The sequence below is a fragment of the Argiope bruennichi genome, chromosome 2, assembly GCF_947563725.1.
Source record: "Argiope bruennichi chromosome 2, qqArgBrue1.1, whole genome shotgun sequence".
Lineage (NCBI taxonomy): Eukaryota > Metazoa > Arthropoda > Arachnida > Araneae > Araneidae > Argiope > Argiope bruennichi.
The window spans coordinates 131,747,791-131,768,730 of record NC_079152.1 but is presented as its reverse complement, the minus strand read 5'-3'; the positions used below and the strand labels follow the sequence as shown (position 1 = coordinate 131,768,730).

Here is a 20,940-nt window from a genome sequence, read left to right as displayed (position 1 = left end):
ATTATTTATGATAAAAAATGCTATATATTAACTTAAGTGAAAATGCAATGAAATAATTCCCATTGAATAACTTAAAATATCCTTTGATAATAATAACTTTCAATTTTCCTCTGAAATATTTTCTATATTTTTTTGTACTTTCATATAATTGTATAAGATTTTTATGAAAATTTTTATAGAGTCAAATAATTTTATACAAATATGCAACTATTCCACATCCATTAATAACATAAAGTTTCCAACTAAATTTCATATTTCTAATCTTAATATTCATTTGAAACAAACATTTTTTAGCTTAGGATACAATATAAAGACTAAGAAAATTTCATATCTATATAACACTTGTAATAAGACATATTATCCTTAAAATTATTTACAGAAAAAAATTAAAAACAACAAATTGTCTTTCATTTTATCTTATTTGTTAGAAAAAGCTTGCATACAAACAAACAAAAATTAAATAGCATACAAACAAACAAAAATTAAATAGCATACAAACAAACAAAAATTAAATAAATAAAAATACCTGAACATCTTCAGGAGTAAGCATGCATGAGGGATTACGACAAAACATCATATTAATTTGATCCAATACACCTTCATTCAATCGATTCTGAAGTACCTGCACCAGATCTTTCCTGATTTCATTGCCTAATAGAAAACAAAATGCAATACATTTCAATATAAATTCCACAAATATGATTTTTCTTGTTCATATTTTTAATACATGAAAAAAATAAATGAAAAAGATAATAAACATTAATAAAATTACTTTCTTTCAGGGAATGTGGTTATACTTACCTACTTCCCCGATTCCATGTACATACATGGCAACACATTTCTGATGCCTCCTTGAAGCAGATGTGTTAGAAATAGAATCTTGACGGTAACTGTCAGAGGCACCAGAATTTACACGAGGACGAAAGTCCTATTATAAACGAATCCAAGAATGAATATATATATATATAGTTTTGAATCAAATTTAATACTACACACATTTTAATCAAAAAAGTTATAATACAAAAAAAAATACTTCAATACAACTGGATACTTACATTTTCTAAATCAATTTCTGACATAGTACCTCTCGTGGGTAAGCTCTGCATTGAACTGTAACGATCTAAATAAAAACAAATTAAACATCATCGTCAGCTACTGATTTTAAATCAATATTTAGTAAAACAAAGTTTTTATGTAAGGAATGATTCTTTAAAATCTGAAAAATAAAAAGAATTAGGACGTGACCTAAATATTATTGCATCAAAGACAAAAAAATTTCTAAAATCTGAAACGTTTCCCCTTAAAAAAATTGCTATAATTGTCTGATATGTGTAATATCTAAAGAATGAAGGAAAAAAAATAATAAAAGTAGGTGGTAGGAAAAATAGGATTATTGTAACTAAAGTTTTTGTTCTCATTTAAAAAAAAACACAGATTTAGATTACAGTGGATATATTTTAATAAATATTATTTTTTTTAAAAATAGCAATAATTAAACGTTTTAAAGCAACATCTATCCATTATCATCTATTTAATAAAAATAATTATTTAAAAAAAACAGAATTGCACAAAGATGGAAGTAATAACAATATTAGTAATTTTTCATTTCTTGCAGATTTCATTTTCAAGGGAAAAAAATTAACTATTAAAATACTTTTAAAAAACTCCTAAAAAACAAATAATGGATTAGAAATATTTAATGCATGGTCTAAATAAATGAAATGAACTTCATATCATATCCAATTGAGAATATTAAAAATAGTAATATTTACATATAATAAGAGTTTGAAGAATAAAATCCTTTTGCATGGTCACACAACGTATTCAAACTTACCAACAAGAGAAATATCATCTCCATTCCTTTGATGATCAAAATCACAGTACTCTTCAAATAATCTAATTCAAAAAATCATTAGAACTATTAAAAAAGTAATTGTGTATTTATGTATGAAAAAATACAACATTATTTTTAAAAAAGTAATTTTTTATGCATTTATGATACTTTCAACATAAAAGATCTAATTTAGCTCAGTTATATTATAACTAAAATCATATTAGTACTCATCAAGATAATAAAATTCATTTTTGATAGAATTGGAGTAAATAAATAATAGCCAATCAATCAATACAAATCAATCTAAAATCCTTCAATGCTAGAAGATCAAAGAAACTTTTCATCTTTTCCTATATTTATTTTACTACTATACTGAATGAAACTATAGTCACCATAACCATTAGATTGTCTACTTTTACAAAATAGAAAATACCACATAGTTTTGTTTTCTCTCTTTTTTTCCCTTCATGATAAATTATTTTCATTCCAAAATTTAGAGCTATTTAAAAGTTTCATGATCAATGCGGATGATGCAAGGAGGGGGTATCTTGGAAGCTACTTAGACACAGTGGTCTGCTTCTAGCTGAATGCTAAGAATTAATGACATGACAAATGATTTATGTTTAAATTTAAAAAACTCTTACCATAGGTTTTTAAACATACATAACATCAAATTTTAAAATCCTTATGCTTATCATATAAATTTATAATTACCGTATCATATCCTATTTTTAATCTCTTTATCATATAAATTTATAAAAGGAAAAACTTTATTTTATTAAAAATGTAATCTATCCAAGAGAATTACTGATTCAGTGCTCTTCACTCTTCCATTTACCATTCATTTAGTTAATCAAGAGGGGGGGGGGGAGAGGGATCAAGATCATCATTTAGAGAAGAATGTTGCCTATTTCTATTATTCTTGGGATTGTACATTGGAATTTCTTGCACAGCTGCACTGAAGCTGTTATCAGTTTTATGAAAAACTGTGTTGCTAACTTCTTATTTTCATAAGTTTCTTAACATATCAGCATTTCTTATATACTAGGACAGCTGAATGATTTGCCATGTTGTTTGATGTTGTGATATCTCATGCACAATAAATGCAATTTAAATGCTGTTATTCAAACAAAAGAAGCACAGCTAATCAATAACCTGAGGAGAAATTTGTACAGCAAAAAGTTATTTCCTAATGAGAGTTTGGAATTTTTCCTAGCAAGGGTTTTAAGACCAATATACATAATATTATTCAAATTCTATATCAGTAATACAAAATTACAGGTTACACAGAATCTCTCTGATAATTACTTTCACCGATGGTTTAAAAAGTAGAAAAATTATCACAATCTTACAAAAATAAACTAATTTGTATGATTTCATTTACACATATAAATATCAATTTTAAAAGTTCATATAAAAATTGCAAAATTTTAAAATAATTTAATTTTAAAATAATAAATTTTAAAGAAATGATGAAAATAAGGTGCAACTCAAAATTATCGAAAACAAACAGATAAATCTGAGCTGTATCAACATTTTAAAATTCCAACACAATGTTCTTACCTAATGTAGAAAACTTTCCCAGAGCTCTCTTGGTATACAAACATATTTTCTCTATTATTGACTGAAAAAGTATTTAGAACAGAACGAAGTGCTTGCATACCTGAAATAAACATTCTTAATAATAATTTTCCATAAAAATATAATAAAAAATAATTTGTATGAGCAAATTAAATACAGTAATTCTTTCTTTTAAGTACAAAAGAATTTATCTTACACAATATCATTTCAACTTCTGAAGCAAAAGAATAATTTTTCATTAATAACTAAGTGCACTTAATCTACTAGAAACTAAATATCATTCTGTAAATTTGTATATCACTATTTTAAATTAAATACCTAAAAGTAAGAAGTTGGTTCTGAAAACTTAACTACTTGGCAAAGACTACTAATTACTATATAATAATTAATTTTGGAACAGCATAACATTTGAATCTTTTTAGGTAGTGTCTCACAAAAAAATCTGCATCTCAAAATATATAAATTAGTTCCTATAAATTATTATTTTAATTACATAACTGTGTCTGCTTTATAACTGTTATTTTTGCTTAAAATGCTGTAAGCTAAAACAAGGCAATGAAATAAAACAAAGAATAAAATTGTCAATCAGTAAAATATTCGCAATTCATCATTACAGAAAATATCAGTGCATCTCATATATCAAAAAAGAAATTATTAAAATGATAAGTACAGAATAAAGGATATTTACAAATTAGCAAATACTATTGACTTAGACTCATTCATTGACTTAGAATTCTAATAAGAAATTAATAATTTAAATTAAAATAGCATTAGAGTACAAATATGCCAAAAATATATTTAAAATTAAAGATGAAACAAGAGAAATGTATCCCACAAGGTAAGTTATAAATCTATGCATCAGTTGCAGGCAGCCATGAATTTTAAGAATTAAAAAAAAAAAAAAAAAAAAAACCTAAAATGCAATTCTTGCAGGAAGATCTACTTCTCCATCTGAAAAGTGAAATTACTCAATCTATCAACATAGAACAAAGCCATATTTTCCCTCAATATTATCTTTGGGATAAAATATTGTAGTACATTAATTAATTTAAAACTAGATATTAAGTGAGCAGACTGCATAAACAGAAATTTAAGAAGTATCCAACAAATCCCTTTTACAACTCCTTGTTAAAATATCAAACGAAATACTGACTTGCTTGACCTAAAAAATAATTCTACAAAATTCTGCATTCCTGTCTGTGTTGATTGAAGAGATGAAGATGTCAAATAGATCAAAGATTGTCAAACTGATTGTTACACTATTACAAAGTAAACAAATAAATGCCAATAATGTATTAAAAATTATTTTAATACTTTATTGACAGATGATATAGTCAATTTTGGAAACTTACAGTGTTTTGATATAAGATAAAATATAACAATGTCTTTTAGAACTACATATAATATTCTGTAGAAATATAAGCTTTCTTTCATCATGATATAACATCAAATGATTAATTAACATTATACATATTAACTCACCACAGGACCTATGGGTGCCAGTGGCAGCTACTGCTAAGCGATGATGAAGTCTAAAATGTGTCACCCAAACAATTGGACATCCAAAAGCACCTGGATCGAATTTAAGAGTTGCAGCTAGATACTTTTCTTGGACTTCTAAAATATAGTCAGGATCTAGAAGAAATTCCCCATCTTCATTATTTAATTATTTTATACTCTGTTTCAGATAATAAGATATTACAATACAATAAAATTGAAGATTTTAGAGATATTTATAAATTAAATAAAGATGTGAAATTTAAAGAGTATGGGCAATTTATACTGTCTATATTTCAAAAGAAAAGTGAAAAAAGATGCTTGATAGGAATTTAAAACAAAATTAAAAATATTTATTTAAATGCCTACAAATTATGAAACAATATCACTATACTTGTTATGAGACCCTTAGATATACACACAACACATAAAATGTGTAATGCATTTTTAATATTAACAGATTTAATAAGATATAGAATAAAAATCAAAATAATAAAATTCGTAAGGAAATATAATTTCTTAAAATAATCTATATGTTTTCTTTTATCAATGAAAATAAAATATATTTTATCCCAATTCATTCAATCAAAATTTTATTATAATAGTAATTTCATACTATTTGAGAAGAAACACTGGCCTTTGGCAAAATGGAATCAACATAATAAATGTATTTATTGCATTTATATTATCTCTAATTCAATACTTAAAATTATTGGTAAAAGAAAATTTTATAAACTATTTCATTTGGCAAAATATCATTATCAATGCTTCTAGCACTTTCTAGAAGCTGGTTACATTTTAAATTTAATATAAATTTATGAATTTGCATTTGTTTTATAGAATTTTAATGAAATTAGCTATGCATTTCAAATGAATAACACGTCATATGATTTGATTTCAAATCATTCTTATCAAATTTCACTTTGCAATTAAAATTAATATTTAGTGTTGTTTTAAAAAGTGAAAAGAAAATAAAAACTTAAAATATATGGAATTTGATTATAACTAACTAAAAATGCTTATTCAGAAATACTTTTTAAAAATCTCATGCAAAAAATAATAATAATAATAAATAAAAATTCAAAAATGTAATAAATTTTCTTTACTATGTTTTTCATAATTAATGTTTCTAAAATATATAATTTTAATAAATTACCTTCACTAGATAATATACGATTTGGATCACTTCCTTTCCATAAATCTTCATTTTCTTCTGGGACAAGAAGACGGTCACACATTCTTATGTCCCACAGTGATTTAAGCAAGAGAACCTAAAAACAGATAGTAAAATTTTATTTTTAAATGAGAGAACAAAAATAATAAAGAATAAAATCGAAAAAAAAATTAAAATACAAGAATAAAAAAGAAAAGCTTCACAATCTAATGATATAACTTAAGCAACTGCTATAGTTTTTTTATTTTATTTTTAATTTGAAGAAGGAAAAGTTTTTAATAAAAAAACTCTAAAAAATTCAATAATACAAATGTATAATTAACTTCAACAACTTAATTTTCATTAGATATTAAGTACAAAATCGTCTATTTACCACTACTTACAGCTAATCACATTGATTCATCCAAACTTTTGAAAGGAAAAAATGTCTGTATTAAGATTTTTAAGATTGTACATCACTGTTGTTCAATCAAATTTATGTAAGTAACAAATTACACACATCAAAACTCATGAAATCTTCAAGCAACATCTTGGCATTTTGTAATGCGAATAAAGGTCATTTGATTAAGTGATGAGAATAAAGATTATTTGCTCAAAAAAATTAAATTGCTTTTATTGTGATTTAGCAGCGACTTGATACTAACTTCTATGAGCAACCACACAGAATAACTGTAAAGAAGAAGAAAATGCATTATTTTTATCTTCTGTAGGCTGGAATGAATTTATATAAATCTTTAGTAAATTTGAATTTTCCCACCCCAATGTTTAAATCTTGCCCCTTTTTTACCATGTTACAACATGCATAAATACTTTTCATGACAACTATTGAACTTCATTAAAGAATTATAAAATTTGCAGAGCTTACATTGCCCATGCATGGCAGTTATCTGTGTTTTTATAAATGTATAAAAGTTTTAAGCAAATGCCTATTTTAGGTGTCTTAAAAATTAAGAAACATAATTATGCACTTTTAATTGGATTGTTTTTTTAATTAATCAAATGGAAGATTATTTCACACATAACAATTTTAGACTGACATTTTGGATTGTAAAAGGATGCCAATTATTTAAAATAAGCAATTAAAAAAATTTTAGCATATTTTTGCAACAAATTTTATGGCAGTATAATTGGGAAATACCATATAAAATATGGAGTAATTAGTAAATATAAATCTTAATGAGACTTGAAATGACTTTAAAGAACCAACTTTAATGTAGTATTTTTTTTTATCAAACCACAAGTTCAATTAAATAAATAAAATTGAGTATTAATTAAGTAAGTATCCAATTTTATACAAATATAAACTTAAAATATTACCAGGAATTAATAAATATGTTTTACCAACATTCAAATTAAATTATTCAAAATACTTTTTATAATTTTTTGTTTGAAAAATCTTATTAAAGTACTTTTATTGCAAGTCTAAGATTATTTTATTATATTACAGTTAGTAATAATAACAAGAAAAAAAAGCATTATATTGAAAAACACATTGAAAAAATTATCTGAACATAAGTAAACAAATCTTGGATATAAAAACCATGCTAAATATGCTTAAATATGTAAATAAAAAGTTGTTTCTTTTTAAAGATTTTCCCAAGCACTTTCAGTTTTTTCACTTCTTTTTCGTTAATAATTTTCGCAACTCAGATTGTTAGTAAAGAAAAATTTATGGCTTGTTGAACAAGTTTATTAGCCTTACATTCAATTTCAGCAATTTCTTTTTATTTAAAGAGATCAAGAAATCAGAGTCTAACTTTATGCCATAGGCAACTATTTCTTTTGCTATCTATTTTCCGCAAAATAGGCAATATTTTGAATGGGCTGATGTTACTAACATTCTCAATTCTTTAGTCCTGTTTATTGAATAGATTCTGCCGGACTGCCTATTGTGGTCATAAACTATGTGCAATGAAATGTAATATTTTTAATTCAAATTTTCCACTTCAATATTTTAATTAATACTGAATCCCTTTTCAAAAAATATTTGTTTATGAGAAAAAATGAAAATAATTTTCAAAACTCTGCATTATTCTGTTTTTTTATTTATTTATGGTCTTCAAATAAAGGATTAAAACAACTCACCAATCTCATTATGTAAGAGATAACTTTTTGTTACATTAATTTATTTTATGGTATCTTTTTGGCAGGAGTGACAAATAACTTACAAGTAACTTCAGAGCATCATAAACATTTTGCCTTACTTTTATTTTTGGAAGTCTTGAATAATTCAATATATTCAAATATGAAAATCAACAATGAAGGAAATACATGTTTTCCAATATATTGTTAGGAAATTCTAAACTTTTGCAAAAAAATTAATTGATTTAAAAATACTTAAATAATTCACTAATCAAAAATCCCTAAATAATGTACAAATATAACTAACAAATGCTTTATAAATTAGTAATCATATGCAGAAAAGCAACGAGAAGCTGAAGTTACTGTAAAAATAAATATTAATGGTTTTTCATGAATACATAAAATTATCTCTAAAAAGAAAGGATTTCCCCTCTATCTCTAAACAAGCATAAGGAGGTGAAAGAAGAGCCGAGTAAATGAATAGGATATATTTACCTCATTCTATTTCATTAAAACCTTTACTACTGACCCCCCCAAATTCATTAAATCCAATAAAAATTGGAAGATCTGACACTGCTAAGAAAATGCAGCCTATAATCAGACAGCATGGTGAATGCCACCCCCCATAAATATATATATATATATATATATATATATATATAAGCACATGAACAAATTATAAGCATTTTTAAAGTCCTTATAAAAGAACCATCATAAATAAGCAATTTTTAAGGATTTTCAATGATGCTATGCACTTTGAAAATTCATAATTACTGATGTTTATTAATCAAACATTAATATTCCCATAATAACTATATTTTATGGATTCAGATTAATAAAAGGTAAATTATATATAAGTAATAAAAAAACCACACACATTTGGATTCCATGAATCAAAAATTGTAAATAGATAATTTTCAGTCTCATATTTCAAAATACTGGCCAAAGTAAGAATGGAATATAATTAAATATCTAGTATCATATCTACTGTTGCAAAACATCAAATATATTTAGATGTAAAATAAAAGAAAATATCTAACCTGATTAACTTCTTTGCATATCTTGGCAATAATGGTAACAACTTCATTCAATACAGATTTACACTGTATAAGCTCTGGATCATCTTCTGATCGATTTCTACAAAATAAAAATTCACAAATTAACACATAATTCAATTACTAATGTATTACAGTGATAATCCAGTACATAAAATCTCAGCAAACAGTCAAATTCTCATTAAAGAAATTGTTATTTCATATTTTGTATTCAAAAATAAATATATATTTATATCCAAAATAAAGACATTTAATAGTAAAAGTGCCTGCTAATTTTTACAATACATGTATAGCACACTTTCATAGTCTAAAAGATTTCTTTTAATCATTGGAATTTGTCAAGTAGTTTGCAGGAGTTTGTAGTTTACATGGATTCAATAGAATAATATGAATAGTTTGTAGTAATAGTCCCGATGTATACTTTTGCCTGATGTATACTATAGCTTGATGTATACTTTGTATAAAGTTGAAGTATGGCACTTAGTAAGTAAGAATGTACACAATAGTCTATTCACAGCAGTTATAGAGTAAGAAGTGAAAAATGTTGGAATCAAATAATCATTATGGCTGACCTCTCAGATTTCAAAAGAAATATGATTGTAGGGGTGTGTCTTACTAGAGCCTAAGAAATGAAAAATGGCGTCCATGTTGCAGTTGGAAGAAGAACCATTTTGACAGTCAAACAGGGACCAATAACATCTGCTAAGCATAACAATGCCCAAAAGCCAAAATATATGACTGATAAGGATTTGACATGCATAGTGGTCAAAAAGTATAAGACAACAGAATGTTAGATAACATCGGAGATAAATTTACATTTCTAGGAAGCTGTGTCATCAAATATTGCCCAACATGAATAGCATGTAGCACAGATTCATGGTAGAACAGCTATTCAAAAACTTTTGATATCATGCAATGTCTTAGAATATTAAAATTAGTATCACAAAATTACAAATTAGATGCAATAATAAGGAAATATTATCTGATCAAATTCATCACTCACATTATTATAGATCAATCAAAGTGCCTAGTTTAAAGAATGGTAGCAGATTTTATTCTCCTCTAAGTGTTTCCTTCCCAAACTGTTAAATATGTCTAAAATTCAGTGATATTATGGGCTATAATATCACATCATGGTACCAGTCACCTTATTATCTGCAAACACAGGCTATAGGACAGCATTATGTAAACGTTTTGGTCAACCAACATCACTCAATGTTGTAAAACACATTTCATGATGAGTGATCAATGTACAATTAAAATAATGCTCCCATTCACATTGCTGGTATTGTACTAGATTGGTTTTATAAACTAGATTATGAAGTATAATATTTCATGTAACCTTCTTAGTTTCCTGACCTCAATATAATTGAATCTTTGATGGATAATTTGGATATGAAGTTTTGTAATTGGCTTTTGTATCCAAAATACTTGGGAACTTCTTTGCAGAAGCAGTGGGTACATATCATTGTGACCATTATGCATGACATGCATTTATCAATCTCACATCGAATGCATAATGCAAAAACAGGACCATCAGCTTAATAATAAATTTTGTCCCTCTGCATAAAGTAGTCGTATTATTTTATTCCATAGCTGTATATATATTGAATACGGAAAAAATTGACATACCTCATATGAAAATGCACAATCACTTCATTTTCACATATCTGCATAATTAGCCAAAATTTTGGTAGCACTGGTCTTCTAGTATCAATTGAGTTAATTAAATCATCACTTCCACTGTCACTACTATCTCCATCATAACCTTAAATATAATCAAAGAATAAAAAGTAATCATAATATATCAAAATGATAAATGATTGTTAAAATAAATTAAAACAGTTTTTATGAATTTTTGCTCATTTCACTATCAATTAATATAGCAATCTAAAAATGCAATATTTCTGAAATAATTCATGAAATTATTCAGAAATATTGCATATAAAATTATTTTAGAGAACGCAAAACAAATACAAAAAAAAAATATTAAAAATAGATCAAATGATCTTACAAAGACTATTCTGAATTGTGCTTTTTTATCTTTAAATAAATACACTGGTATATAAATAAAATGCTAATAGTTCTTAAGTTAAACTCAATGAATAACCATTATAAAATGATTTTGATAAAACAAGCTAAAGTATTCACATTTGAAAGGTTAATATTAAATAAAACTTTATAGAAAATCAGATTCCTTCAGCACAAAACTAAATTTTATAAATTAATTTTATTGAATTAAAAATTAGAAAAAAAAGCACAATGAAACAGAAAAAAAAAGATGGATTTTCAATTACTTTATTAAGTAATTTCAATCAATTTTTTGTAAAATTTAAATGCATAACTTGCACTAATATATTAAACCAAAATCAAAATCTTAATCTATCAAACCAAATCTTCTTGATTTAGGATATACCTGGTCTATCAAAGCCATCAATTTTGAAGTCAACTATTTAGATGCTTCACAATCAATATGCCACAGTTAAACTAAATAAAAATGAAACAAATGGCTGAATCTCTGAATGCATTTTTTTTTTTTTTTGATAATCTTTCGAAAATGAAACATCATAACCTTTGAAATAAACCTATTATAAATGGCACATTGAATACAATTGTTTCTGGAATATTTTAGTGAAAAAATATGCATCTTAGTCAACTTGTGATTTAACGAACAAACAAATTTAACTATCACCAGGGATCTTATAATAAAAGATTAAGCTAAAAGCTTCCAGAATAAAATCCCTACCATCTTCTGTATTACTTGACAGGAATTTTCCATACTCGGCATCTTTGTCAGCAGTAGGATCATCTGAATCAGATGTCTTAAGTCTGTTGTTTAGAGCAGGATTTGTTTCTTCTTCAACACATTTTGCATCTAAAGATGTCTCAGGAGTAGATTCTTCCATAGGTGGAGTATCCTATATCCAAGGCGAAATATTCAAAAAATACATAAAAATCAAATGCAAATGCAAAATTGTAATAAATTATGCAAGAAAATGGAAACTTCATTAGTTCTTATTAAAAAAATGTTTCATCAGTTGTTAGCAGTAACAACAACAACAAAAAAAAAGTTATAAATAATACCAAACAAACATATGTTTAATATGGGCTATTACAAATAAGATTTTCTAAATTTATCAATAAGGAAATATACTTTTCATCAATCTGATTTGGTACAGAGTCTTTACATGTCCCCCCTTGAAATGTTAAAAATTTATATAAATGAATAAATGTAACCATAAAATCACTGAATTCATTTTACTTTTAAGTCTATGTATACATTAATTTTAGAATCTCAAATAATACTATCATAAATATGGTATATATCAAATTTTATGTTTAGAAAAAGATTGTTATCCTACAGTAATTTTTATGTAGGATAGAATCAACCTTATTTTATATAATTTATACAAGTTAAATCTGACATCAAGTATAATCTTAATTAAGGTTACAGAAGAATATAAAATAAATATACAGTTAGCTTAGAAAGCTAGATAATTATATAAAATAAGGTTGATTCTATCAAGTAGAGAAAACAGCACAGATTTTTTTTTTTTTAAGTAGAATTTGAAATGAATAAAAACAGATAAAAATTCAGTAATATCAACTATAGCATCTAACAACCAAAACAGAGATTTATAATTATAAATGAAAAAAGTTATAAATAATGCTTTTCAGCAGTTATCAATAAGTTTAAATGTTGACAGGTAATGCCACTTTTCTACTAAATCAGAAATTATTGAGAAGTGTGCCAAGTACACTAGCCTAACATAACAAAGTTAAAAAAAAAAAAAAAAAAAAAAAAAAAAAAAAAAAACTTACATTTGCACATTACTTCAGATAACAGCAAACTAACATTTTTAGCACATATATAATATTGAATGAAAACTGAACTGCAACAAAACAGCTTAAAAGGGGGGAAGTAAAACTGATAATGAATTTATTTACCTCGCTATTGTGAACAACTTCATTAGCTGGTTGATCTATATTAACATTAGTATCAAGACTAAGACCTCTTTTACAAGCAATACATTTTGATGCTTTCTTAGATATGCCTTTTTTTCTTTCTGTTTCCCAAAGAGAGGAATTGCATTTTCGTTGACAAGTATGCTCACAGGTTCCAAGCCTCTTAATTGAAGTTTTTCGAAATCTTGCTTTGGGCTTAGCATCATCAGTGCCATCTTCTGTTTCAGAATCCTCATCCTCTCTTAAATGCTGAACTCTCTTATCACGAACAAGACTAAAAACTTCATTTTCAATTTCACTGCCCAGATGATCCTCATTTCTTTGGAAATCTTTGTCTGGAAATATGGGAGTATCTTTCATTTCTTCTGCAATTCGTTTCAATTCAGTACCGTCGTCAGAGTGTGGAATACCTTTAAGGATATTAAACTGAGCTATACCAAGAGGTGCTTCAGAATTTGATTTTTGTTCAGCTTCTCCATCAATGACTAAATAATAACGCCCAGTCACTTCTTCAAGACGGTACCCTGCTGGAGACATCCTTTTAAATGCCTTTGTAAAAAGGAAAAATAAACAAGAATCACAAACAAATTCAAAATGTATGCAATGTTCCCTATCTCTATAAAAAAATTAGTTATTCTGGTTAAGGACTCCTTTAAAAGTCCAAGCCATAAACAGGGAAATGTCCATTATGATTCATATTTTAATATTTTATATATTGCAAGTAAAAATTCTTTGAATACTTATTCTTTATATTTTCATATATAGCATTCTTTTTTCTTCTTCTCCTTAAGAAGTATGATCATTTGAGAAATTTCAATGAAATGCTTTATTTAGTTTACTACCTCAACAATTTAAAAATTATAAATACATTTTTAATGAATTGTTCTGTTGATGCTTTTAATATAATTTGAATGAATTCTGCTAAAATTTTTGATTTCAATTTAATTGAAAGCTAAAAGATTAAATGGAATAGATAATTATTTGTTTTAATATATAATCCAAATATTCAGAAATTTTCAGAACTGAAAATTTGTCAAACTTTTTCTTTATTCTAATACAAAGTGCAGCAAATTTATCAGCAGAGTTTGATAGAAGGGATGGTAAAGATAATTTTTAGAGGTATAGGAATATGCTATTTAATATTTTTATTGTAACTGTGATCATAAAACAAAAAGTTAATACCTAAAAAATATGAAAGAAATTAGCATTCATTTTATCATGATAATAATTTTCATATTTAGAACTGCATGAAAAATTCTTTTAAACATAAAATAATTAAAATTACAAGTGTACTTAATGATTCTTGATTGAGGCAGACCATTTTCAAATCAGATAATATAGGTCAGGTAATGAAATAGCAAAATTACTGAATAAGACAAAAATGGAACTGAATACACACAAAAGGCATTTAAATTTCATGGGAAATGAATAATAATTTTGAAATTACTTATCAATCTCAACAAACTTTATATAAAATAAATATGCAGAATTTATAAATAAAATATATTGAATCTATAGCCACATATGTCATGTATAATTAAATGCAAAATCTATGTATATTAATTATTTTATTTTATAACAAAAAATTTATTGAGATAATATGGAAAATATAGTTTTTATTGTAATTGTATCAAATATGTAATAAATTTACTTGAGTGAATTTATCCAAGCTATTTTCGGATCCATACACAAACATTAGTGGTATTTCTTTAATGATACAACAAGGTTTCTCCTTTGATGATTTCACATGGTCTATAACCATATCCAAAGATTCAGAAGTGATTGGAAAGCAATTGAGAGCAATAGATACTTTCTCATCTTGAAGCAACCATTTAATCTAATATTAAAGATAAAATTAGTTAATCATCTAATAATTTAAACAGAAAAACACAAGAGGAAAGTAGAATTAATCCTGGTTTGAGTAATTTTTATGCCAAACATGATCCAAAAATTGAATTAAATAATAAAAAATTAATAACCACTTTTTATATGTGATTAGCAGCAAATATTTTTTCTCGTACACATTGCTTTTAAAGATTTTTTAAAACTCAAAATACAGAAACTTTAGACTCTAATTTTATTGACATCAAGTGGAAGCTAGGAATGCCTACTTATTCAAGGAATATGTATATCTAAGTGTCTTATATTTATTTAAAAAAAAAAACTATGAAATTAAGCAGTTGTTGCTTCTTATAAAGAATTTTACTGCAAAGAATATCAAATGCAATTGCTTAAAATTAATTCTATTGATTTGCTTTGAAGCACAATAGTATACTCATATTCAACTTTTTTTAATTAGAAAAAAAATTGATAAGCAACTTAGTTCAGTTTATATACTTTTAATTAAAATTTTCTCTGGCATTACTAGGTTGGATGATATAAATTCTTATATCTAAGCAAATAGTTTAGTTCCTTTAAAAATAGCTTATATTTACTGGTTGCATTAGAAATTTATATTTTTATAAATTATTTTTAGGTAAGGAATGATCTGTAAATACATAATAATTGACACAATAAGTATTTATGGAATCTAATCATTTTTATCCAATATTAAACTAAAAAATACTACATAGTTGTTCATTTTTACTATACAACAAAAATGGCTTCTAAATAACATGCCTCAATGCCAAATTTAATCATATGAATTTCCTAAGAATCATATGAATTACATATATTTGCATAAAATGTATTAAATATTGCTAAAAATGTAATAATTAAAAATCAATGTGAGATATGTAAAATCCAATATCTCACAACAATTTGAAATATATATATATGATTTGATTAATTTGACTAATCGTTGTTATTGCCTTACACAAGACAAAATTTAATAAGAAATGCAAAAGAGATCTCATCAAAATCAAAAGACATTTCATAAGAAAATCTTTAATAGATATAACTCTAAATTTAAAATGGCAATAAATAGAAAAAACTTCACATTTATACCAATCAACATTTAAGGAGAGAACATTTTATATATGTTAAAAGCACATATTTATTTTTAAAAAAGTCATACATTCACAATATAACGATAATTCCTCTTGCACAGTAAAATGTACCAGCACATATACTCTATGTAATAAAGTATTGAGTTTAGATTTTCAAAGAATATTTTCTTAGTATAATTTCAAACTAAGCAAAGATACAATACCTTATCAATACATCTATAGACAGCTTCACGTTGAAAAGATGGTAAATTAAACAAAGAACCAGCTTGCAATGTATCTGTAGGAATACTACAAAAAAATAAATAAATAAATAAAAAATAAAAAAATACTACTAATAATATCTACATAAAATTTTTGAATTCAACATAACTTATTTATAAATAATATTTTGGATTGATACTCATCAAAAGTAGAAACTGGTCATTAATTGTTATATTTTAAATAATTTTATTTTCAAACCTTAAATACAAATCTTCAACAATTTCAGTTCTGACTACAATAATGAAAAATATCCCCTAAATTCCTGCATTGCTGCCTTGCAGTGGGGGAGTGTTCCTGGGTGGAATGGGTGAAGTACGTCGGGAGAGTATTCTGCTGGTAGGGTCACCCAAGGCGTGAAGGCCATTCCATTATGTTCAGCTGAATGCAATGCAGGCATAAAGCAAAGTCAGACTAGGGCCTTTGGTGCCTGTAGGTCCTTGACCTCTTGAAACTGCATTTTAAGCCCTTTTATCATGACTCATCAATTAGGAGGTGCTCGGGCTCATAGACCTGGTTTGATGTAACTGTCAACCAAGTGTGATAAGTCACAACTCATAATGAAAAATTTTACTCAGATCATGCTATTATTCAGGAAGAAACCAATATAAATATTTAAAAATTATTTGAATGAAAAAAAATCTTAATCATTAATAAAGTGTTTAAAACATATGGTTAACATTATTGAAAGAAATATAATAGAAAAATTTCAATTTGTGCATTTGTTATAAATTTGTGCAAATCAGTTGAGTTTACCATTAAAAAAAATGCTGTATAATGAAATAAAATTTCATATAGTAATCACTGACTAAATTTGATTAAAAAAATAAATAAATAAAACATTTTTTTTTTTTTTCATTATTGCAATATTCAAAAGATTTCAGTGCTCTTTTCAGTTAACAGAATGCAATATTTTAATTTTCAAACATAACAATAAAATAAATTTCACATACTCAGAGCAATTACTTTCATTGTCATCATCTTTTACAACATGTTTATAGCTTTCAGCTTCAGGCACAGGTGAATTACTACTAAAAGATGTAGAATAAACTCTCCGTCTAGAAATTTCTGGATTCTCTACATCATTAGGAACAGTTAAACAATACATGTCAAGAGTTATTCTAAGATCCTCTAAACTAATTTCATGGTTATCAGGATCCAAACATTTTATTATATCATCTAGAAAATAGAAAGACATTTTAAAATGTGAACTCAATAATCTTTATTCTCATACAATTTTATACACATTTTCCTTTAAAATTTGTGCCTATTCACATAAAATTCCCAAAGATATTTCATTAAAAAAATAAAACCTTAGAAGAGATTTTTAGTTTAAATTATATAAACTACATTTTGCTTAATTTTTATTTTAATTTTTAAGTTCAATACAAAAGTAACACAAAAATTGGAAATTCTATACATACTCAAGCATGTTGGCAATAATGTAAGAGGACAACTTTTTAATTCTTGCTTTGAACCTCGAACAGAGCAAGAAAAATGAACAATTAATGGTGGAAAAGTATTTCTGTCTTGTAGAGAACTAGGTTCAGTATCTTTGCCAATTGAAGAAACAGATGAATTTGTATTAAAGCAACTTTTTGAGCCCTCATCCTCTTCAATAACATTGCTACCTTTATCAAGCTCTCCATCTAAAAATAAATTAATCAAACTGTGGTAATTATGTTTTTAATCTAATTTATAAAAAAATATTTAGTCAAATAATTACCTGCATTTTCTCCTTCAAATACAACTACACTCTCAGATAAAGCATCTTCTTCTTGACTGTCATCTGCATCATTCATTATTGATGATTCCTAGTAAGAGAATATGAAATACAGAATTGTATGTTGTTAAACGATAGAATTCAGAAATAAATTCAGTTAGTCTAAATGATTTTTTAAACTTCATCGACAAAACAAATTATTTCTTAAAAATTAACCTTAAATTAGAAAAAAAAAAAAAAAACCATTAATGACATATGCAAATATATGTGTGCACATACAGAGAATGCATATCTACTATTTCTTAAACTATCCTAACAGAACATATAGAATTACTTTGTTAAATTAGATTACTGCCTTACTGGGAAACTACATGTAAGCTATTTAGGAATTGGCTGTTATCTTCAACAGTGATTAAGTAATGAAGAAAAATAACTTTAAGAAGGTTCATTGTGATGAATTTAATGTATATCAGGCATTTGCATGATGGATCTACAGTAGTCAAATCTTAACACTGCATCAAATCAGATATCCTCAAAATAGTAGATTTAACCTTTTACTAAATTTGTAAATGCTTTTGAATATCTTAGAAATATTTCAATATGTGTCTAAAATAAATCAATATAATCCTTTAAAAAAAGCATTAAAAATTTAACAACTCAATAAAACAGGAATATTATATCTTAACGGATAATTTCAAGAAATTACAACTAAAGGGATAATAAAACTAATCATAATTATCACCAGTAGCTTATAGTTACTGATATTTAAAAAACATCTTCCACATTACTGAAAATCAGATGATCAAATTATAAATTTAATTATATTTATTGCTATATAAAAATTAGATTTATTTGAGAGGATATTTTAAGAAATAATGAATTCAAAGAATATAACTATGCTAATTCCTTATGGCACTAATCTATGCTAAGATGGTTCTACTCTCTCACTCCTCCACTAGAAATTTAAAAAGTAAATAAAATTCAATGTTAGACATACTATTGTACACATGACTAAAAAAACGTTAATGTAAATTATTAAAAAAATAAGAATAAAAATTTTTATATTTAATATTCTAATACTTTATAAACAGATTCTTGCTGTTAATTTTAAATAAACTAAAACAACAATACAGAGTAATGATTTAAAGAAAATAAATATTTTACCTCAATCACATCTTCTTCTACAGGACAGAAAAAGAAGTAATCAGATCTTGTTGGAATGACTTTAAAAAAACTTCTGATAATCTCTGAAAATTTTTCTTTCACACTCAAGTGTTTTTGATGCAATTCTTCACATGGTTGATACTTTTCTAATATCGACATGGGAAAGAAAGATTTGCCAGAAGGTCTAAAATAAAATTGATTTTGATTCAATTTTCAAAAAAGAATGACTACACATACCATATAATCCAAATACTGAGCCTCAAAAAATAAATAAAATCTTTTTATAATATGAAAGTCATAACAGGCAGAAATGTAAAACAATTTATGTAAGAAAGATAATCTGAGGAAAAAGGGATCCTTTCAGGAGAATGTAGCTTTTATTGAAAAAAAATAGGGAAAAATAAGTAAAAACAAAGTATTTAATTTTTACTTCTTCATTCCGAAGGTGTATAAATTTTATTATAGAAAATTGTATGCAATTAGTGTGTAAATGCTCTTTGCACTTTAAATCTATGAAAAAGCCAAGACAAAGAAGATCTTCTATTGTACCTAATTACACCATGTTAAATAGTTAGTATTTAAAATAATTATTTTGCTTTCAATATCACTTGATTCAAGAAGAATAAATTTATCAAATTAAAAAGCTATTTACAGCCAAGGCTTTTTTTTAATTGATGGAAATTGCTTCTAGAAAAATTTTCTTACCAGGATGAAAATTCTTCTTTAAGTACAGAAATAAAACAAATCATTTTAACTAGAATGTCAACAGTATTTTAACAAAAAAAAAAAAAAAAAAAAAAAGGCTTTTTTGGTACTTTTCCATTAGTCAGGTGCAAATATCAACAATTGTGAACCAAATGCAAATTTGGTGGAATTCTACAATATATGGCGATTTTTTGCTTGCGTCTGGCTAACAAAAAAATACTTTTTTTTTTGTCAAAGCATTCAAACATGATACATTTATTATGATATACATCAAATTAAATGTATATACATTTAAGGGAAATCAAATATCCAACATAATGCAAAAACTCAAAAAATCTTAGTCACTTTGGAAGTGTAGAAAATTTACACCTAAAATCTTACCTCTCATTTTCTGAAATTTTATCTAGTGCATTTTCTTCAGATATTATATTTTCTTCATTACTTTCTTGTGATAAGTGCATCTGTTTAACTGATTGTTTTGTAAAAAAATCCTTCACATGACCACATATCATGAAAATAAATTCAGTAATATCAATTTCTAAAAGAGATTCTTCACAAATATTATCGATAGCAGCAATAGCATCACACTTCTGAATACTGAAATCATTCATTAATGACCTGAAATTGAAACACAATATTAATCGTAATTATCATAAATCTTTGATTATTAAGAGTTAAAATATGATAAAAAGTCTATTAATAAGTTGAATGACCAAAACAAATTATTTTAAAGATTTTTTTTTTTTATTTCTCAAAGCAATTAATTTTATCCACAATTTCTAATTTTTAATTTATTTAATCAAATCAGGAAAAATAATTAACCCACATACTTTGAAAATTATGAGAATCAAATACAACTACTTTTAATTCACTTTTGAATGAGGTGATATGTTTAAAGTTCCATTTTCTGTATATGCAAAACTGCAATACAAGTAATTTTTGTACATCAAGAA

At 25.5% G+C, this 20,940-nt stretch overlaps 1 protein-coding gene across 1 annotated transcript in view; it reads right to left on the bottom strand.

Annotated features, from left to right (window-relative positions):
* LOC129961899 (KICSTOR complex protein SZT2-like) overlaps positions 1 to 20,940 on the bottom strand; it is a 138,000-nt gene that overhangs the window by 66,970 nt on the left and 50,090 nt on the right. Inside the window, exons 24-41 of the mRNA XM_056075527.1 lie at positions 20,369 to 20,605; positions 19,283 to 19,466; positions 18,122 to 18,209; positions 17,820 to 18,044; positions 17,349 to 17,574; positions 16,341 to 16,425; positions 14,841 to 15,026; positions 13,172 to 13,738; positions 11,970 to 12,141; positions 10,856 to 10,991; positions 9,209 to 9,305; positions 6,069 to 6,183; positions 4,898 to 5,050; positions 3,398 to 3,497; positions 1,835 to 1,896; positions 1,056 to 1,120; positions 802 to 928; positions 527 to 651 (exon numbers count right to left, since the gene is read on the bottom strand). Coding sequence (XP_055931502.1) covers positions 527 to 651; positions 802 to 928; positions 1,056 to 1,120; positions 1,835 to 1,896; positions 3,398 to 3,497; positions 4,898 to 5,050; positions 6,069 to 6,183; positions 9,209 to 9,305; positions 10,856 to 10,991; positions 11,970 to 12,141; positions 13,172 to 13,738; positions 14,841 to 15,026; positions 16,341 to 16,425; positions 17,349 to 17,574; positions 17,820 to 18,044; positions 18,122 to 18,209; positions 19,283 to 19,466; positions 20,369 to 20,605 — 2,950 coding nt within the window. The remainder of the gene's footprint in view (positions 1 to 526; positions 652 to 801; positions 929 to 1,055; positions 1,121 to 1,834; positions 1,897 to 3,397; positions 3,498 to 4,897; positions 5,051 to 6,068; positions 6,184 to 9,208; positions 9,306 to 10,855; positions 10,992 to 11,969; positions 12,142 to 13,171; positions 13,739 to 14,840; positions 15,027 to 16,340; positions 16,426 to 17,348; positions 17,575 to 17,819; positions 18,045 to 18,121; positions 18,210 to 19,282; positions 19,467 to 20,368; positions 20,606 to 20,940) is intronic.